Source organism: Urocampus carinirostris, chromosome 6, assembly GCF_059441175.1.
Source record: "Urocampus carinirostris isolate Australia breed hairy pipefish chromosome 6, RoL_Ucar_1.0, whole genome shotgun sequence".
In the NCBI taxonomy this organism is placed as follows: Eukaryota; Metazoa; Chordata; class Actinopteri; order Syngnathiformes; family Syngnathidae; genus Urocampus; species Urocampus carinirostris.
Genome location: NC_142354.1, coordinates 2,753,371 through 2,772,704, shown reverse-complemented (window position 1 = coordinate 2,772,704; position 19,334 = coordinate 2,753,371). Strand labels below are relative to the sequence as shown.

At 40.0% G+C, this 19,334-nt stretch overlaps 1 protein-coding gene across 4 annotated transcripts in view; it reads right to left on the bottom strand.

Moving 5' to 3' along the window:
- The window catches only part of chd6 (chromodomain helicase DNA binding protein 6), a 137,533-nt gene that overhangs the window by 32,737 nt on the left and 85,462 nt on the right, over window positions 1-19,334 (bottom strand). For 3 of the 4 annotated variants that reach the window (XM_088337463.1, XM_088337464.1, XM_088337466.1), the window contains 7 exons: window positions 18,994-19,054; window positions 17,149-17,521; window positions 13,922-14,130; window positions 8,319-8,416; window positions 8,021-8,245; window positions 5,276-5,731; window positions 473-703 (listed from right to left, as the gene is read on the bottom strand). In XM_088337463.1, the coding sequence (XP_088193589.1) occupies window positions 473-703; window positions 5,276-5,731; window positions 8,021-8,245; window positions 8,319-8,416; window positions 13,922-14,130; window positions 17,149-17,521; window positions 18,994-19,054 (1,653 nt within the window). The remainder of the gene's footprint in view (window positions 1-472; window positions 704-5,275; window positions 5,732-8,020; window positions 8,246-8,318; window positions 8,417-13,921; window positions 14,131-17,148; window positions 17,522-18,993; window positions 19,055-19,334) is intronic. The other variant, XM_088337467.1, reaches the window with a different exon arrangement.

Sequence of the window (19,334 nt, the reverse complement as noted above, 5' to 3'; positions counted from 1 at the left end):
ATCAATCAATCAATCAATCGGTCGGCCCCTATTTAACTGGCATTCTAACTGCCAGTTTCACTGACTTTGCAAGAGAGTGGGCTGTTCTAAAGTGACTAAAAGCCTCTGGCAGCAGGTCCAGATGAAATTGAAAGGGATTGTTTTTCCCCATGCCAAAGTCAGTGTTGTTCTCAAATTTTGATCTGTGCGTTTTCTTGGGGGAACCCTCTTACTACAGATTTGCTTCTATGTTTTTACATACTCAGAAATTTATGGCGGGCTGGATCAAATCATCCTGTGGGCTGGATGTTTGCCATGCCTGCTGTAATGGGACTGAATTGGACAATATTAACAATGGGAAAGTATTGAAAACAAATGCAAACAAATCAATAATCGTTTCGTAAACGGAGTTCCCCACTTTTATAGAGTCAACACTACCAAGTGATCCGCAAAATCCACTTTTTGAAATAGACTTCTGGTAAGAAGGACAAACCTTAAAAAGCATGAAGCTGGACGACTCCACAGAGTCTGCAGCTGAAGGGTGAGAAGGGGAGGATGAGGTTGGAAGGCCCAGACACTCCTGAATCGTGTCCATGCCATCATCACCCCCCTGTGGAGCCTCCTCATCTTCCTCCTCCAGGAAGCCCGTCGGTCCCAATATAGGGTCGGACTCATTGAACATATGCTGACCCGGGCTGGAGTGATCAGTTCCGTCCCAGGGTTCCTGCGCAGATTTTTTTTTTAGTACTCAGAGACACAAGGTGGCCTTCTGAAGATGGCTGCTGCGGGTGGTTGCTGGTAGTGGTGTATAATTGAGCTTAACACTGTTGCTAGCCACCCCGCACTGTAAGTTTATTACTGATGACTGGTGGTTCAGCTTGCGTACTTTCAATGCAGGGAGTAGTCAGATTAGGATCAGTATATTGGGGTTTTGTAGGGACATGTAAACGTGAACAGGAATCCATAACTGTTCATATGTGCATTGCTAATCCTTTAAAAAAAAACATTCAAATTACCAAATGATTCATGCGCATGTTTGAATTTTTTTAGGCTACTTTGTTCTTCCTTATTAGTGCAGCAAAGGAGCATGGTTTTGTAGTGCAGAAAGTAAGCATCAAGTAAAGTGGTTGATTTTTCTGCATCATTTTCATTTTCACTCCCTACGGCGAAAATGCCACCTTTATATCTATCGACATATGAATGCTTCTAGTAAAAACACCTTTGAAACGACAACCTAAACTATAGTACTCTATAGACTGTGGTAAGTTACATGAATAAAATCGTCTTTATTTAAATGTAAAATTCAAATGCACGAACAATGTTTACTGCAAAATGATGTTCCTGGTGTTTTGTCCTTTATTATTGATTATTCCGAAATGCAAAGTATACAGTGCCCAAGATCGTACCTCTATTTGGGTGTGACTGTCTTTGTGCGCTACTGTAACAGACTTGTGTATGCTGTCAATCAAACAGTGTCATTTTGTTCGCACACATCCTAACCACCCATAGCCCCTCAAAAAAAAGAAAACTGCAGTGCTCGGCTAAAGCTGAGCAAGTATGTAAGCGGCACGTTACATTGAAAATAAATTTATTAAATTGGACTCAGAGGAAAGTTAGAAAAACGCAACAAAATGGTGATCACCAGCAAGAGCTCCGTGGATTTTTATCGTGTTCAAGAAGCAAATGGGTTGCGCCGGTCAGAAGGCTGCTGGTCCGACCTAATGCTACGGCCAGGATAAACAAATCTCCTAAGCATCTGCAGCGGACTGGTGTAAAATTACAGCTCTGTTGGATCTAAAAAAAATTGTTGTGCGAGTCATTAATCCTGGTATGGCACAATGATTTACAAGGAAATTTGAAAGTGGCACTCCACACCAAAAAGGTTGCTGACCCCTGATCTGTACTAATGTCATTTCAAGTAAGTTCACCCTTTAGAAGCTTTTATGAAGGTGCAACCCTCCTTTGCGGATTTTCACTTTTTGCGGGTGGTTCTGGTCCCCGTCAACCGTAAAACTGACAAATCTATATATTAAAAAAAACATCTGATTTCTGTCCAACTATCCCCTGCAGGTAAACATACCTGATGCTGGATCTTAGGTAATATGCTTTTATGACGATGGTACTCAGGGTCCGCACACCTTTTTCATTGCCAGTTGCAATTAATTACGAAAAAAGAATACATGCAATGGCAAACCGAAGTCACCAAAGAGCAGTGTTGGGTAATTTATAAGCAGACATTGTGAGAAACATGGAAATAATTCCAGGCTTTAACAAGCACTTCACCCACAATACAATATTTTTTCCATCCTTGAAAACACAACATTTGAATTAAAAAATCTTTAAGGATTTCAATGACACGTATGAACTCTGAGTCGAGGGAGGGCAAGAAGTCGAGCACATCCCTGACTATTTATACATTTTATTGTCCGGGATTTTGGTCCCAAAGTCAGTGATTGTTTGGCATTACTACACACCACTGCCCTGCTGGTAAAAAGTGCTGTCACAGCCAGTCTGTGTACAGATTATGGTGGTCAGTCAGTGTTGGGAACAATGCCATTATAAATAATGCCGTTACATAATGCAGGGATCAGAATTTTCCGCAGATTTCCGCTGTTTTTGAACCCCAAAGGTCATTCCCGTAAATCGTCTAAATTCGATGTGAAAATATTTTGGGGGGGTGAGGTATGACACGTGACTGTTTCATCACCCCAAGTTAGCATTTAGACCATTGGTCGATAGGTTCGCTGATAACCAATCAGCGGAGCTTTTGTTCAGCGCATTGGCTTTCTCAAACATGGCGCTCCTTCCGGTCTTTTCAAACGGTGAAATGAGTGTTTGAAAAAGTAAATATGAAAATACTAAGAAAAGAAGACGAGGCTTTTGTCTCCGAGATTGATAAAGGAATCAAGAATAAATTTAAGTGGTCATGGCTGGAGAAGACTGTCACAGTAAACGTTAAAATCGGCGCAAAGATCGAGGAAGTTACAGAAACTTTGAGCAAGTTCATCGCAAAGTGTGATGTTCCAGGGAAAGCAAAGTGTCTATACTGTGTCGATCTGATCAATTATGGTACGCGAGGTTGTGTTGCACTGATCGATCATGCTAAAATGAACAAGCACAAAGCAAAAATAGCTTGCCGGCGATCAAATTATGCACTCGGATCCGCATTTAAAATCGGCAGCCACCGGTTCAACATTATTGGCCGTTTCAAATCCTTCCACTTCAAATACTAGCAGCAGTCAACCACTGGTTCCCCTGTGTGACAGAAAATCCCAATCTGAGGTATTTATAAATCTATTTATTTATGAAATGATTTTATCTTTTGTGTTTATACAATATTTAGAACAGGATAAACAAAATTTAAAATTTGTTATAAACATGATTAAAATAGATTATTTTGTATCATCATGATCATGTTCAATATTACAAATGCTTTTAATGTCAATATATTATTATTTTTTTAATTTATATATATATATATATATATATATATATATATATATATATAAAATACATGGTTTCTGTTTTGTTGGATTTAATTCATTCTAGTGCAATTTTCACATAGCAAATAAGATAAATGCTGTTGACTTCAGGGGGGCTTCGCCCCCCTGAGCCCCCCACCGGGCTCCGCCCTGGACCCTGGCTATTTCAGCTGAAAATGAAAATCTCCATTCTGATCCCTGATAATGGCGTTATTTTTTCAGTGCTGGGGTAATCTGACTACTCATTTTTTTCCGCAGTTCCAACACTGTTCCCTTACTGACGGTCAAAAGTGGTGCATTACGTACGTTTTTGTGCGTGTTCAGGAACGTTTTCATGCGTGTGTCTTTGTACGTTTTGTGTGTGTTTACATACGTTTGATGTGATTACATACAATTATATGCATGTTTACATACGTTTTTGTGTGTGTTTAGGTACATTTAAGACTAAGATGTGTTTTTGTGCTTGTTTACAGACGTTCTTGTGCTTGTTTACAGAAGTTATTGTGCGTGTTTACGCATGTATTTGTGCTTGCGTACGGATGATTTTGTAAGTGTGTAAGTAGATACTGATTGTTATTTTATTATATTGTTCACTGTTTATTTTGTTGCACTTCAAGTTAGGGATAAAGCTGCTGGCGAGATGCAATAAATGTTATTAGGTTCAATAACACAACTACCTGACAGTTTTTCTTTGTTTAACTGACTCAAATACTGCTCAGAAAATTTCAAACTCGAAATATAGGTAGTTACTTTTACTTTAGAGTAATTCAGTTATTAACACAATTACTTTTTGGAAGAATTAGTGAGTAAGGAGTAACTATAACTAATTACTTTTTTAAAGTAACGTGTCTCCGTTAAGCAGTGGTGGGCTGTCAGGGCCTGCAAAGCCTTCACTGCTGACCTTAAACATATGTGAATCATGTGTTTTGATATATTTTGTTATATTTGATAAATTCAAATTGATCGTCAGCTTCCGTTAAGTGTATTTCCTCCGGTTGCGCTGCTTTCAGATATGTTTTTATATTTAAGCATTTAACCAATTACATTTCTTCCATTACCAAATGACGGCATCAGAAATCTACCTGGAGGCCTTCACAATCAGCTCTACAGGCCCTCTTGCGTTAAAGAAGCGGTTAACCACACACATTTCTAGTTGGCGACATCAGGGCCTTCTAGCGTGTATAGGGAAACGTTCCCCAGTAACCGCAATAACAGAGAGATTACTGTATTGCAATTTTCTGAGGTTATTATTGATGCTTTTTTTATATACAGTATGTGTTACAGCTGTAGCTACAGTAAAGGTTTTATAACCATCAAAATAGTTATTGAGAATTGGATTTATACAGACGTAGCTCTACTAGAGGCTTAGGTGTAAAATGCACGGCCTCAAACTTTTTCATGGCCAAATTCAATCACTTTTCAATTCAAGCACTTTCAAAGCCAATTTTTATTTTTTTAGTACTTTCAAGGAAAGAAATCAAGCACAAATCAAAAGAAGTTTTTTTTTTGCTAACTAAAATAAGGTCGCTATCTTGCTGCATATACTTTGTGCTATTTTGCACTGTCTCTATCTATGATCTTTTTGTGTCAATGGACTACTATAAGAACAATTGTTTTATTTATTCTTTCATTTAATGTGTGGTCTATTGAGACTGCCAGGAAATGTGGCAATGGCAAGAATTTCAAGCATTTTCAAGCACTTCACCCAAAGTTCAAGTATTTCCCTGACATTAAAAAAACAACATTAAAATTTAGGCATTTTTAAGGATTCCAAGCACCAAGCGTTTAGTAGTGAGCGAAGCAAAATTGTTTACTTGCAGCTGTCCCAGCTCCACAGATGGCGCCAGCAACCCAGTCTCCTCAGACGATTCTTGTTCGCCACCCAGTACGTCACTCCTCAGTTCAGAGTGGAGGTCAGCCGCTCCCAGTTGGCCGTAAGAGTTTAGCATGCTCTGACCGCCAGCGGCAGAGTTGAAAGGGAAACCATTAAGGGTATCCTTAGAGGTCTTTCCCCCGTGCAAAGCCTCTGCAGACATAGGGTCTAGATCAGCTAGGCTCTCATCCAACGGGGGGCAGTCCAAGAAGTCTCGAGGGGCAGAAACCATTCCAAGGCCTGGCGAGGTGGCCTCCTCCAGAGGGGGTGGACGTGGCGCCTGAAGCTGTAAATAGTAAGAGGATGAAGATGAGGGAGCAGCAGCCTGCTGGAAAGTCTGCTCGCGATATTCTGGATGCTGGGGGGAGTTGTAAAGACAGCAGTGGAAGGGTGGCAGCTGAAGAAAAGAGCAGATGGATTTAGAGACTTAATGAATTATTAATAACCGACGGACTGCCAAATGAATGCATTAGTCTTAGTGGTAGTACGGTAAATATGAAAAACATCCACACTCAGGTGACTTTACACCAGGAGTGTCAAACTCATTTTCACTAAAAGCCACATCAACGTAATAGCTCTACTCAAGTCACTTATAAATGCACATGTCATTGAAAGGTATGTACAATAAATATGTATTCCTTAATGCAAAATAACTTGGAATTTATAACGTATTCAATTCACAAACATTACAGTTGCATTGAATAGAATGAAAGTGTGTGTGTGTGTGTGTGTGTAAAGCATAGTATTGTGTGTATGAGAGTATAGTGGTATGTGTGAAAAGCATAGTAGTGTGCCTATGGGAGTATCGTAATATGTGTGAGAGAGTATCGTTGTGTTTTTATAAAAGCATAGTATTATGTGTAAAATTGGGCCTAAAAGGTCCAGGCCACCTGACCAGGGCTTGCAAGTATATAGCCTGAACCAGCCAAAGTTGATTTGAAGGACCGGGCCAAAAGCAAAACTGAATTTTCATATTTTATTTGTGAGGCCTCTATTTTGGGTGAAATTTTTTCAAAAGTCAGCGGGAGAGAAGCCCGGCCAGAACCCGAACATAATGAATAACATTTAAGACCTAACCCAACTTAAATTTTGGTTCATCCTCAAGATCTTGCCTCTGGTAAGAGTATAATAGTATGTATGAGATTGAGGTAGACCAATTAATCATCAGGCGGGCCAATTATCGGCACAATATTTGAAAATTTCACAGATATCTGTATCAGCATTTTTATTGATTTGATGGGCCAATTGTTTAGGCTCAAATGCAGCCAAGCCTCTCTCTCCTGCTTTTAGCTCTCCGTTCCCCATCTTGCTACCCACTCTTGCCTTCTGATTGGTTAAGCGTCATAAGTCGGAGCCACTGGGACACTCCAGACCGGAATCAAGCAAGTGACGATATTGAGATTTCAAAATCTGTTGTAGAAAACGAGTGTGTGTTTAGGAAATACAGTGGAACCTCGGCTCTCGACCACAATCCGTTCCAGAACCCGGATCGAAAACTGATTTGTTCGATCACCGAAATCATTTTTCCCATTAAAAATAATGGAAATCGTTTTAATCCGTTCCAACAACCTGAATTGTTACCTTAAATGTTTAACGTAAAGCTAACCCAGGCTAATCGTACGTTCGCGTTATCGTAATGTTCCGTACGAAAGATTACGCTAACATGAATGTGTAAAAATAAAAAAAAGGATAAAGAAAAGATTTATGAATAGGATTACTTACCTTTGTGGTGGTCAGCAGAAGGCGCAGGTGGACGGTGTGGAGAGGAAAATCATCAAAAAATTTTCAACCTCTTCCAAAACTTGCGGCCGTTGCTTGCTCATAGCACTCACTCCCTTAGCCACATCACTAGATTTCACAGCCTCCTTATTCTTTAGTATCGTACTGATCGTAGATTTAGCCATGCTGTATTGCCTAGCAAGATCAGACACTCGCACACCTCTTTCATATTTTGCTATTATTTCTTTCTTAAATACAATAGTTGTACGCACTACTTTTCTTTTTTTACCTGTAGCAACTTTGCTGCTTGCACTGACTTTCTTCGGAGGCATAATAAGGGGCTAAAACACCCGTACGCCGCTCAGCATCGCACCCTAGCGTACGCACTCACGCATTACTGGCGTTCGAACTACGATTTTTTGACCCAACAGCGAAGCCAGAATTTCTCGAAATTTTTGGTTGGACTCCGATTTGTTCGAACTGAGAGGCATTCGAAAACCGAGGTTCCACTGTAGCGTAAAAAGTGTAGTTAACTTGTTTAAGGGAAGAACGTTCAGGTGGAGACTGTTTAACCTAATTTTATTTCCTGCACTGTTAGTTTTTGGTTTAATTAAAAAATAAGTCATGTTGGTTGTGTTTAAATTCTTATTTATTTAAACTAAAAAGGTTTCAGAGAGCTATGAAAGTTGTATTTAAATATGTAACAAATGTTCTTTGTTCCTTTTTGCATTATTAATTTGCATTACACCCAAATATCTGTTATTGAGATCCTCTTAATACTAATAATCGTATCTGTATGCACCCTGAAAAACCCATATCAGTCAATCCCTAGTATGAGAGATTATAGTAGTGATTGTGCCAAGTATGACTGTGTCGGTAAGAAAGTGTAGTTGTGCATGTGTGAAATTATGATATTAATCGTGTTAATGAGTATGAATTACTTCTCAAACTGCCACTTATAACATACCCTGTGCAGATGCGAAGGGTGATGTCCCCTCACGTAGTTGTGGTGGGCCTCCAGAAAGCTGAGTTGCGGGTCGTTGAGGATGTAGAAGTCAGTGCGACTTAGGCCGTGTCGCGCTGCCCCCACTAAGAGGTCTCGGTCATGCTTGCCCGACTCCCACCACACAGGAAGGTAGAGCGATGGCCGACAAAGCTGCAGGCGAGCCGACAGCATCGGGTGGCGGAGGACCTGATGGCAACCAGGACACTGGCTTTGGGCATCTTTCTTAATGGCATTCCAAATTACAGAGTCGTTTACCCACCTGCTCACGTATCTTGCGAAGAAGCTCGATGCGGTACAAAGTCCGAGCGGCTCGCTCCTCTGTCAATGGCTCCACATTAATGGCACTATCTGGCAAGCCTTATATAGAGAAACATAATCATCAGGAACAGCCAAGGATTTTGACAGTCTTGCTCGTTGGGGTTCGGGATTTTTCAAGCCAAGCACTTGTGTAAATGGTTACTAACCTGTTAACGTTCCTGTAAAATTCACCTAAAATCCCAATCCATGATGTACCCAAAGTAAAGTGAATGTAGTTCTTGAAGTGTTTGGTGAATATGAACGGTTTTGGTCACTTTAGAAAGATAACATACTAAAGTTTTGTCCCAAACTGAAATAATCACTGTGAGTGCTACTAACATTAAGTAATTTGAGTTGGAAGACACAGAAATAGAACGTTTTTATTTATTACTGATTTTTTTGCAGTCAAAAGCCTGCAGATGAGTACAACATGGGTATTTTACCTGGAAAACAGGTGATATAATAGCTTGAAGCCTTATCTGTAACATGTCAAATTTGATCACAATCTGAAAAACTAAAAATTGTATTTTACACACTTTTCTAAGGGTAGGTCTAGGCATTTCCAAAAGTGGCCATTTTGAAACGACCAGATTACAGCACTAACACTTTGCAGTGTATTTTATTTTGGCCAATTTTTTTAGACATTTTGAAATAGTTGTAAATATTTGACTTCTCTTTCCGGAAGTCAATCAATGATTGTGCACACTTGTGCATAATAATGGTGCGTAAATATGAATTACTAGTGGCGTTACGTTTATTTTGGGGGTCAAATACACTCAAAGCATCTGCGAATCATTCTTTACAGAATTTCATTAGCTAACCAATGTGTCAGTCATCATATAAATACAGTGAAGAAAATAAGTATGTGTGAATACCTTGCTATTTTGCTATTTCTCACACTTAGAATTCATGGAGGGGTCTGAATTCTTTATTGTAGGTGCATGCCCACTGTGACAAACTGAAAAGAAAAATCCAGAAATCACAATATTTTAATGATTTATTTGTGTGATACAGCTGCCAATAAGTCTTTGAACACTTGAGAAAATGAATGTTAATATTTGGTACATTAGCCTTTGTTTGATGTTACAGAGGTCAAACGTTTGCTGTAGTCTTTCACCAGGTTTGCACACTCTGCAGGAGGGATCTTTGCCCACTCCTCCACACATATCTTCTCTAGATCAGTCAAGTTTCTGGGCTGTGGCTGAGAAACAAGGAGTTTGAGCTCCCTTCAAATATTTTTGATTGGGTTCAGGTCTGGAGACTGGCTGGGCCATGCTAGAGCCTTGATATGCTACTTACGGGGCCACTCCTTGGTTTTCCTGGCTGTGTGCTTCGGGTCGTTTTTGTGTTAAAAGACCCAGCCACAACCCATGTGGAATGTTCTGACTGAGGGAAGGAGGTTGTTCCCTTAATTCGCATAATACACGGCCCCAGTCATCCTCTTTTTAATGCAGTGCACTCGTCCTGTCCCTTGTGCAGAAAATCACTAACCTGATGCTACCACCCACACACTTCAAAGTAGGGATGGTGTTCTTTGGATTGTACTCTTCATTCTTCTTCCTCCAAACACGCTTTGTGGAATTATGACCAAAAGGTTCTAGTTTGGTCCCATCTGACCACAAAACATTCTCCCATGACTCCTCTGTATCATTCAAATGGTCATGTGCAAACTTAAGACGGGCCTTGACATGTGCTGGTTTAAGCAGGGGAACCTTTCGTGCCATGCATGATTTCAAACCATGATGTCTTAGTGTATGACAGTAACCTTGCAAACGGTGGTCCCAGCTCTTTGACCAACTCCTGTCGTGTAGTTCCGGGTTGATTCCTCACCTTACTTAGAATCATTGAGACCCCACAAAGTTATATCTTGCATGGGGCTCCACTCCGATTGAGATTGACCGTCATGTTTAGCTTCAGGGATTTCCTAATGATTGCTCCAACAGTGGACCTTTTTTCACCAAGCTGCTTGGTAATTGCTACGTAGCCTTTTCTAGCCTTATGGAGATGTACAATTTAGTCTCTGGTGTCTTTGGACAGCTCTTTGGTCTTTGCCATGTTCCAAGTTAAAGTCTTACTGATTGATTCTATGGGGTGGACATATATCTTTATGCAGCTAACGACCTCAGACAGGATGATACATGGAGTGCAGGTAGACTTCTAATGGGCAGACTAACAGGTCTTTCAGGGTCAGAGATCTAGATGACACACAGGTGTTTAAAAACTTATTTGCAGCTGTATCACACAAATAAATTGTTAAAAAAAATCATGCATTACAATTTCTGGATTTTTCTTTTTAATTTACCTCTCTCACAGTGGACATGCACCAACGGTGAAAATTTCAGACCCCTTCATTATTTCTAAGTGGGAGAAATAGCAAAATAGCAGGGTGTTCAAGTACTTATTTTATTCACTGTAGGTCATTTTTGGCTAAAGATGTTCGGAGCTAGAGTAGGCGATGTAGGTTTTAATAATATAGGCCCCCTTAGGCTTATGCGGGCTGCGGACCGTGAAAAAAAAACCTGCAGTTGGCCGAGAGTGATGTCAGAGGCTAAAAGCCATATTAGAAATGATCTTACGGATTTGTTTACTTGTAAAAGTAAATTATGGAGCGAAAACGACATGACAAAAAGGATCGTTAAATGAGAGTTTATTAAGAACATTTACTATGGAGGTACTTGGGTTACCGTTACGAAAGTGTGTGTGTGGTGCGCAGGTGCGGGAGTTGCGTGAGAAGTGACAGCGCACGACTTTTGATGATCCATAAGCACTTAAAGTTATTGTAACTTTTAATGAAATTGGAAACTAACTTTTTTATCAGCACAATTTTGTTTTTGGGCTGTTTTAGTTTTAATTAATCACTTTCTTTTGCCCTCTTATCTGGACTCACAACGCTATCACTTTCTATTGGTCTTTTAAAAAAGAGGGAATTTGTCGATGCTTCCCTTTCAAAATGTTGCGGAAATGTGTAAGCGAGCTGTCGCATGACCAGTTGCCATTTCTGCTGGATTTTTTTTCCCCAAAAAAGCTGCAACTTTCTCCTACTTAGGCAGAACCTCTTTAATCTCCTTTGTGGACGCCAAGATTTTACTCATTGGCTTGTACATTCACCAAAACATCATGCTCATGTTTTTCTATTTTTTTTTTACTTTGTTTCAATTGTCGTCATCCACCTTTTTTATCCTCAACCACCTTAGCCTCTCCCTTTCATGGATAAGTTCACAAAAAGTCACAAAAGGAAGATGCTATGAAACGTGATAAAAGAAATGCCATCAAAACAAACATGCTGCAGAATACGGGTATTCTACAGGTAAAACCAAGGGCACGGATTCATGTGCCTTATGGTGGGAGACACATTCACAAACTGGACCGAGCTAATGGTGGTGAGTGGTCACAAGTGGTCTCTAGGGGTAGCCTCTTGATTTCCCGTCCTACAGCAGGCAAAAAAACGTGTGTATCGAAATTCTCCTTTGTGGACGTGCTTGTATAAAGAGGTACCGCTGTACTATAATTTACAGACATGTCTACATTTGCATGCAATGACAGCATGATACAAGCATGCAAATTTGAACCTTCAATCTAACAACATTTTTCTGTCAGTGAAATAAAATGCTATCTATCTATCTACCTTGGTCATATCCCTCAAGAGGGGTGACTGACAGCAAGACAAATACTACAAAATACCACTACAGTATAACTATAATACAAAAATACTACTACATAAATATTATGACAGACATACAACAAAAACGACAGAATTACAACATACAGCTACAATAATACTAAAAAATAATACCGTTATACTGCAAAATTCTACTCCAGAAAAAATGCAAGGATACTGCTGTAGTAATATTACACAAATACTACTGCAGAAATAAAAATAAATAAATAAATAAACCTACAGTAATCAGGGTTCCCACAGCTTAACATAAGCTACACTCAATTTTAATTGCTTTTGAAACCAAATTTGAGATTGAGTTGAACAAAAATAAAACAACAATATAAACAAATAAAATAGAAATAAAAAAAACACAAATATTTCATGCTCACAATACATTCTGCACATTACCTGGCACAGTTTTTAGCCATGTCAAAAACGTTTGTCGGACCGCCACTTCTCATTAAATTTACACTTTCCCATGGTCCAAAAGAATGTTTCTGTCGGTAGATCAAAGACATGGGACTGCAGTGAAAGCCCGACTGAAACCACATACCGTTTTGATAGTTCCGTTATTGTGGTCATGCAAGGTTGCCACGAAAGTAAATCGGTGAATTATTAAAAAAGACAGTTGATAAATATAACTGGGAGAAAGGCCTCTAAGGATACCCTTAATGGTTTCCCTTTCAACTCTGCCGCTGGCGGTCAGAGCATGCTAAACTCTTACGGCCAACTGGGAGCGGCTGACCTCCACTCTGAACTGAGGAGTGACGTACTGGAGGGCGAACAAGAATCGTCTGAGGAGACTGGGTTGCTAAATGGTTTTAGTTCAAACAAATATAAGTCTTATTAATGTGATCACACTTTTAAAACTTTAGAAAAATTGCATAAAATACATTTTAATGCGGGCAGCACGGCGGCGCAGTGGTTAGCGCTTGTGCGGCACAGTTCATGTCTCGGGAACCTGTTGTGGGTTCAAATCCAGCTCCAGACTTCCTGTGCGGAGTTTGTATGTTCTCCCCGTGCTTGCGTGGGTTTCCCCCGGGCACTCCGGTTTCCTCCCACATTCCAAAAACATGCATTTCAGGTGAATTGGCCGGTCTAAATTGTCCCTAGGTGTGAATGAGCGAATGAGCTGTCTGTCCCTGTGTGCCCTGTGACTGGCTGGCAACCAGTTCAGGGTGTCCCCTGCCCACTGCCTGGAGATGGCTGGGATGGGCTCCAGCCCCCCCGCGACCCTAATGAGGCTAAGCGGTATGGCTAATGAGATGAGATGAGACATTTTAATGCCAAATAAGGCCTTATTTTCAAAATAATGAATTCAATGTCTTTTCAAGGACCAACGGGAACCCTGAGTAATACTACAAAAATACTCAAGAAATAATACAAAAATATGACAGCAGAAATACTACAAAAAAAACAAAAGAATACAATTACAGTACTGCGACAGGCTAGCAACCAGTTCAGGGTGTCCCCTGCCTACTGCTCGAAAATAGTTAGGATGGGCTCCAGCACCTCCGCGACCCTACTGAGGATAAGCGGTGCAGATAATGGATGGGTGGACAACTACAGAAATACTAAAAAAAATAGATATCAAATTAAGTGCCTAAAATGGGGACCTAATAAATCATTTTGCTTTAATTGTTAATGTTTTGGAAACAATTTAATGAAACTAATCTATTTAAAAATAAATATAATCTGCATGTATATTTATTCATAAATTAAAAAAATGGATAGTTCTCAAAGATCGGCCCCTTGGCCAAATCTTTTAACCCCGACTTGAAATAGTTGCCCATACCTGTCATAGACAGGACAGCAAGACAAAAAGCTTCAGAGATGATTGCAACATAGAAAAGACAAATAATAACACCAGAGATTTGCAGAGATGCAGGCCAGGAGATATTTGTCACCTTCTTCTTTCCTGGGCGGCAGTTTACAGGCAGCACGACACATGTTGACAAAGGAGTTGAAGTATCTTTCGAGGCTGTCATCTGTCTTCCTCTCCAGTCTTGCCAGGACGCGAAATTGAGACCAGTCGAAAGCTTTTCTCTCTGGATCATAGGCCACTCCGAAAGACGACACTGTGCGGTAGAAGTCCATCTGCTCACGCCGGCTCCATCTGACAAAGAGCAAACACCTTGGTATGAGAGGCCATTTGAAAAATAAATCATACTTGCTCTCACATATAACATCATACTCTCAAACGTGCAAAACCATACTCTCATACCCATGCAGACACACAACTATACTATCTCATGCACATTACTTTACTCTCTCACACAAACTATTATACTCTCACACATACTTTTATACTCTCACACACAAACTTTTAGTCTCATATACACACACTACTGTGCTTTCACTAACATACTTTTATACTCTCACAAATACTACTATACTCTCACACATACTACTATACTCCAGCATGGACGCACGCACGCAACTATCGACATTCATACACAATTATACCCTCTCACACACTACAATTCTTTCTCAAACACCATTAAAATTGCTATTACTATAGGGTTTTTCACATCTATTAATGATCACGTCACATCTCAATGTTGTTTTACTTTGGGTTCTTTTGATAACCAAGGCGATGCACATTGATCTGTGTGTACATGTTGTAAAGTTCGACCTCAAACTAAAGTTGACCTCAGTATAGTAGTATGTGTAGGAGAATATAGTAGTATATTTGAGAGAGTAAAGTAGTATGGATGAGACAAAATATTAGTGTGGGTATGACTGTATAGTAATATGAGCGAAAGTATAGTAGTGTTTGTATAAGAGTATAGTAGTGTTTGTGTAAAAGTATAGTAGTATGTGTGAGAGATTGTAGTAATGTGGGTATGAAACTATAGCAATATGTATGAAATAATATAGTAGTGTGTGTATGAGAGTATAGTATATGTGTGAAAGAATATAGTAGTGTATATAGGACAGTATAGTGGTATGTGTGAGAGTACAGTAGTGTGTGTATAATAGTATGTTAGTATGTGTGAAAGAGTATAGTATTTTTGTATGAGAATATTGTTGTATGAGTAAGAGAGTATATTAGTTTGAATGAGAGCATGGTAGTATGAAAGAGAGTATAGTAATGTTTATGCACGGGAATGACTCTGTCGGTACGTGAGTATAGTTGTGCAGAATGATGTTGTTACATGTGAAAACTATTATAATTTTATAAACGGCCTCTCATAACTTGGTGTTTAAACACAGCAGGAAAAAGCAAAAAAAAAAAAACCTCACTTTGTCCCTCACAAAAATAAACTTTTAGATTGTGTATTTTATTCACACTTGGCTTAGATGAATGAAAATGATTAAATTATTCCCGTGTTTCCATTCATCCCCATCTGACCTTCGAAGGCAGCAGTCTCCTGAAATAAAATTAACTCCCTGATATACGGAAAAACATAATTTTCTGATTTTACTTTTTAGGATGTCTGCCTTTCACGCAGAAGTCTCTTTGCAATTTGCTTTGTGCAGTCACAAAGATTAAAAACAATTTACAAGTTTATTTGTTGGTAGTTTTAACACAAACATTAGGGACACCTGGTTTTTACATTTAAATGTTCAAAGTGTTGACTTACCTACACTCCATGACGTGTTGTCAAACAAGTCTGAGGATAATATAGGCTTAAGCCTTTCAAAAAAAACGTTCAAACTGCGGATTTTTACCTGTCTACATTGGCATATTTTTGTAATTGCATATTCATTATTTTATTTTATTTGCACTTTAACCCCTTAACATTTTTTTTAGACATTTTGAAAGAGTTGTTTGACTTTTTCCGGAAGTCAATCAATGATTGTGTGAACATGCACATAATAATGGTGCATAAAAATGAATCACGAATAGTGTTACTCACGTTTATTTTGGGGTCTAAACTGAATACACAGTGAATATCTGCGTTTGGTTTTGTTTAGAATCTCATGAGCTAACCAATGTATTAATGATCATTTGAATCGGTTACTATTGGCTAAAGATATTTGGAGCTAAAGAAGGCAGTCTCGGTTTTATCAATACAGGCCCTTATAGGCTAATGCGGGCTGTGGACCATTAGAAAGGCCTAATTTTGACAGAGAGTTGTGTCAATCAAAAGGTCAGAGGCTAACAGACATATTGGAAATCATTTTACAACTCTTGTTTATTTTTAGACAGATATCATGTGGAAAAAAAAACGGATTGCAACAAGGAACGTCCAATGATGCAGAAATGCTTTTAAGCGGATTCTTTAGGTCTGTCGACATTATCGGGTGTTTTGGAGTAAATATTTTACACTGCTAGATTCACTGGACAGTTTTGGATGGAACGACACAATGTTTGCGGGGAATCCTATAATCAGCTGACTTCCAGGGTACTTATTGGTGAGCTATTATTGGCTTTATAGTTTTCGGCTATCTTGTTTCAGACTGATGGTGATGTTTCTGTGATGAGTAAATACTGCATTGGTCAGCATATCTTGAATCCTAAGAGTTTAAGCTTCCCAATGATATGTGGCATGACGAATTTCAGTCACCGATGACATTGCACACACACAAATTAGATTATCAACAGTCTGACGGCGGGCCATCGGAACGTAAAGGGATCCACCTCTGTATTACATTTTACTTTGTGAATTTGCGGATTTTCATCATGCATTGGGTTCTGATTTCTGACTGGCTAAACAGACACCATGCCCCTTTCTGCATGTGTCAGGCTGTGCATCAAAATCACTATTTCTAATTGCTCACTAATAAAATTTGAAAATTTGGTTATCTCGGGCTTGGTCCCTCAAATCTAGTTAATTTGTTGAGCTCAGGCTGTGCTGGGCCTTAGTAACCACAGGCCAGCTAGTGCTGGATTGGCTGGACAATAGGTGACAGGGTTTTGTTTTTGTTTTTTGTTTTTTAATTTGGCCGCAGGCGCAACTTATGCTATGGTGAGACACCCCACAATCCTACTGAGGATAAGCGGTGCAGGTAATGGATGGATGGATATTCATAGTGTGACTAATATGTTTTTTCCTTAATTATGCATGTTTTGGCTGGTGCGACTTTATATTGTGGAGAGACTAAGTCTGAAAAGTACGGTACTTCAATGAGAAATGCTAAATCATGATAAAGCATTGACAAAGTCACTTTTCAGTCACATTCTTACCTTCTTTGCCACTGCATAAAAACAAGGTCGGATTCTGTGTGGGCCGAAACGCAACGCCTCAAATCCTCGCCCAGTTGCCACGACAGGTTGCCATGGTGCCCAAAATGGGTACTGGTGGCTGCCCTCAGCCCATCCAGGCTGTCGTGCGACGTAAAATCAGGGCGTATAACCTCGCGGCGCAGTGAAAAGCGCTGGTATGCAGTGATGAGACGACGTAGGCGGGCTGTTAGTGCTGGTCCAGTGGGCCAAAGGGGCCGCGCTTGGACCACATGCAGGGCTGCAACCCCTGTTCCAATTCCAACCCCTCGGCTGAACGCAGTTGTCACCAGTGTGGCATCTTGGGGACACAAGTCAGTGCCCGCCGTGTGCGATTCTGCCAAGCATAAAAGGTAAACATCACTGCTAGAATTGAATAATTTTCATACTTTAGCCTCATAGATGTGTATGATATCCAGGTACTTATTTGGTACCTTGCTATTGTGTAATTTAAAATTTTTAAAATTTCATATGGCATTTGTTAAAGATTACCAGTGGGTTCTGGCCTATTCTGGCCCTCAGGAGGCTCAACTGCTATCTAAAGGTATTGCCATTCCACATGTTGCCGACATCTGTGCTTTTACGTACGGCAACCCAGGGAGAGTAATTTCAGGACGCCTACTTTGATGTCCCAATCGTTTATCGACAACAGCGTTTTCTCCGGTTTGCCTACAGTGGCCGCCATTGACAGTTTTGGGGGCTCCGTTTCACTTTTCACCCGCTTTGTGAAGGCCGCCCTTGTGCCCCTGTAGTCGGTGGGTACAAAGGTGCTGCGCTAATCATTTTCCTCTTGACTGGGTTCCTTGGAGAAGGACCAGGCTTTCCATACAAACCATGTTCCACTCTGTGTGGCCCAAAGCCGCCAAGTGACGGTTATCACTGCCTCTTAGGCTATGGTGCTGTTTGCAGTCACAGGGTGGCTCGGGGGCGGTGGTCTGTGCGGAGCTGCAAACAGGATAAGTTGTCCCAACAAGGGGGCTTTCGACCAGGGCTGTTGCCGCTTCTCTGGCTTCCCTGAAGGCACTTTTGGAAGGTTCTTCAAAGTCTATGTGCTCTTACTCACATCGTTTAAAATAGTCGCCGGTCTTTCTGAGGGATCTCAGTAAGAGCTGTTTGTGGGATTCCTCATGATTACGCAGGTATTTGTCATTTAGTGCTTGAAACACCGCCTCTGGCGGTCGGGAGGAACCAAAAAGGGGAAAAGTTACAGATTTAACTATAGTTCTGAGTCCTGGAAAAACGTCAGAGGATTTTGTCCCTCGGAATCCTCGCGTTCACTTAGGAAAATTCTGAAGGAAACAGACCTGTGGCGACCCCAGAATTTATACAACATCTAGGACCACACAGGGCTCACAGGTGGCTATTTTGATTTGCAAATCTAGAACTGGACAACATTTAGATATCCTTTATGCCATTTAGCCTTTCAAAAATAGACTTACAAGTTGCTGGCTGAGCCACTTTGACTGATTGATAAATGCCTTTTGATAAATAATGATAAAAAAAGAATTTTAAATGTTTTTGAGCCACTAACCAAGACATCTGCAAATTCTATTCATACAATGACCCAGCAATACTAAATATATACTAAATATATACTGACAGTATAATATATATATATATATATATATATATATATATATATATATATATATATATATATTGCTGTTCATGACTTTCTTAGAAAATTTAGATGGAGATCGCGAACGGGCAAAGGAAAATCCAAATCGGGTTATATTTTTCTGCAGTATGTGAATTTAGCCCAAGAGTTCTGTTTGGTAATAGGTCAAGACATGAAAGGGGGATACTGACCTAGTACATTGCTTCGTTCCGGCTGGTCAGAGGCACCGGTACTCATGAAACTTCCTTCTCCCTTAAAGCAGTGCAAATGAGCAAAAGTCAAAAAGGCTATACAGACAACACAAAGGACTACTTACATATCAGAGCCTAGAACAGAAAACAGCATTCTGGGGAGCTTTCACAGCAGTGGCTGTTACCCGACTGTGCCACTGACTATCCATATAGTTACACTATGGGTCTGAAACTGACAAGGCTCTAGTCTACTCGCTCCTATGTGCTAGTGAGGATGCAGGAGAAGTAACTGCCAATTAGGAACAAGACTCAAAAATGTAGCACGAGCAGAGTTTAACGTT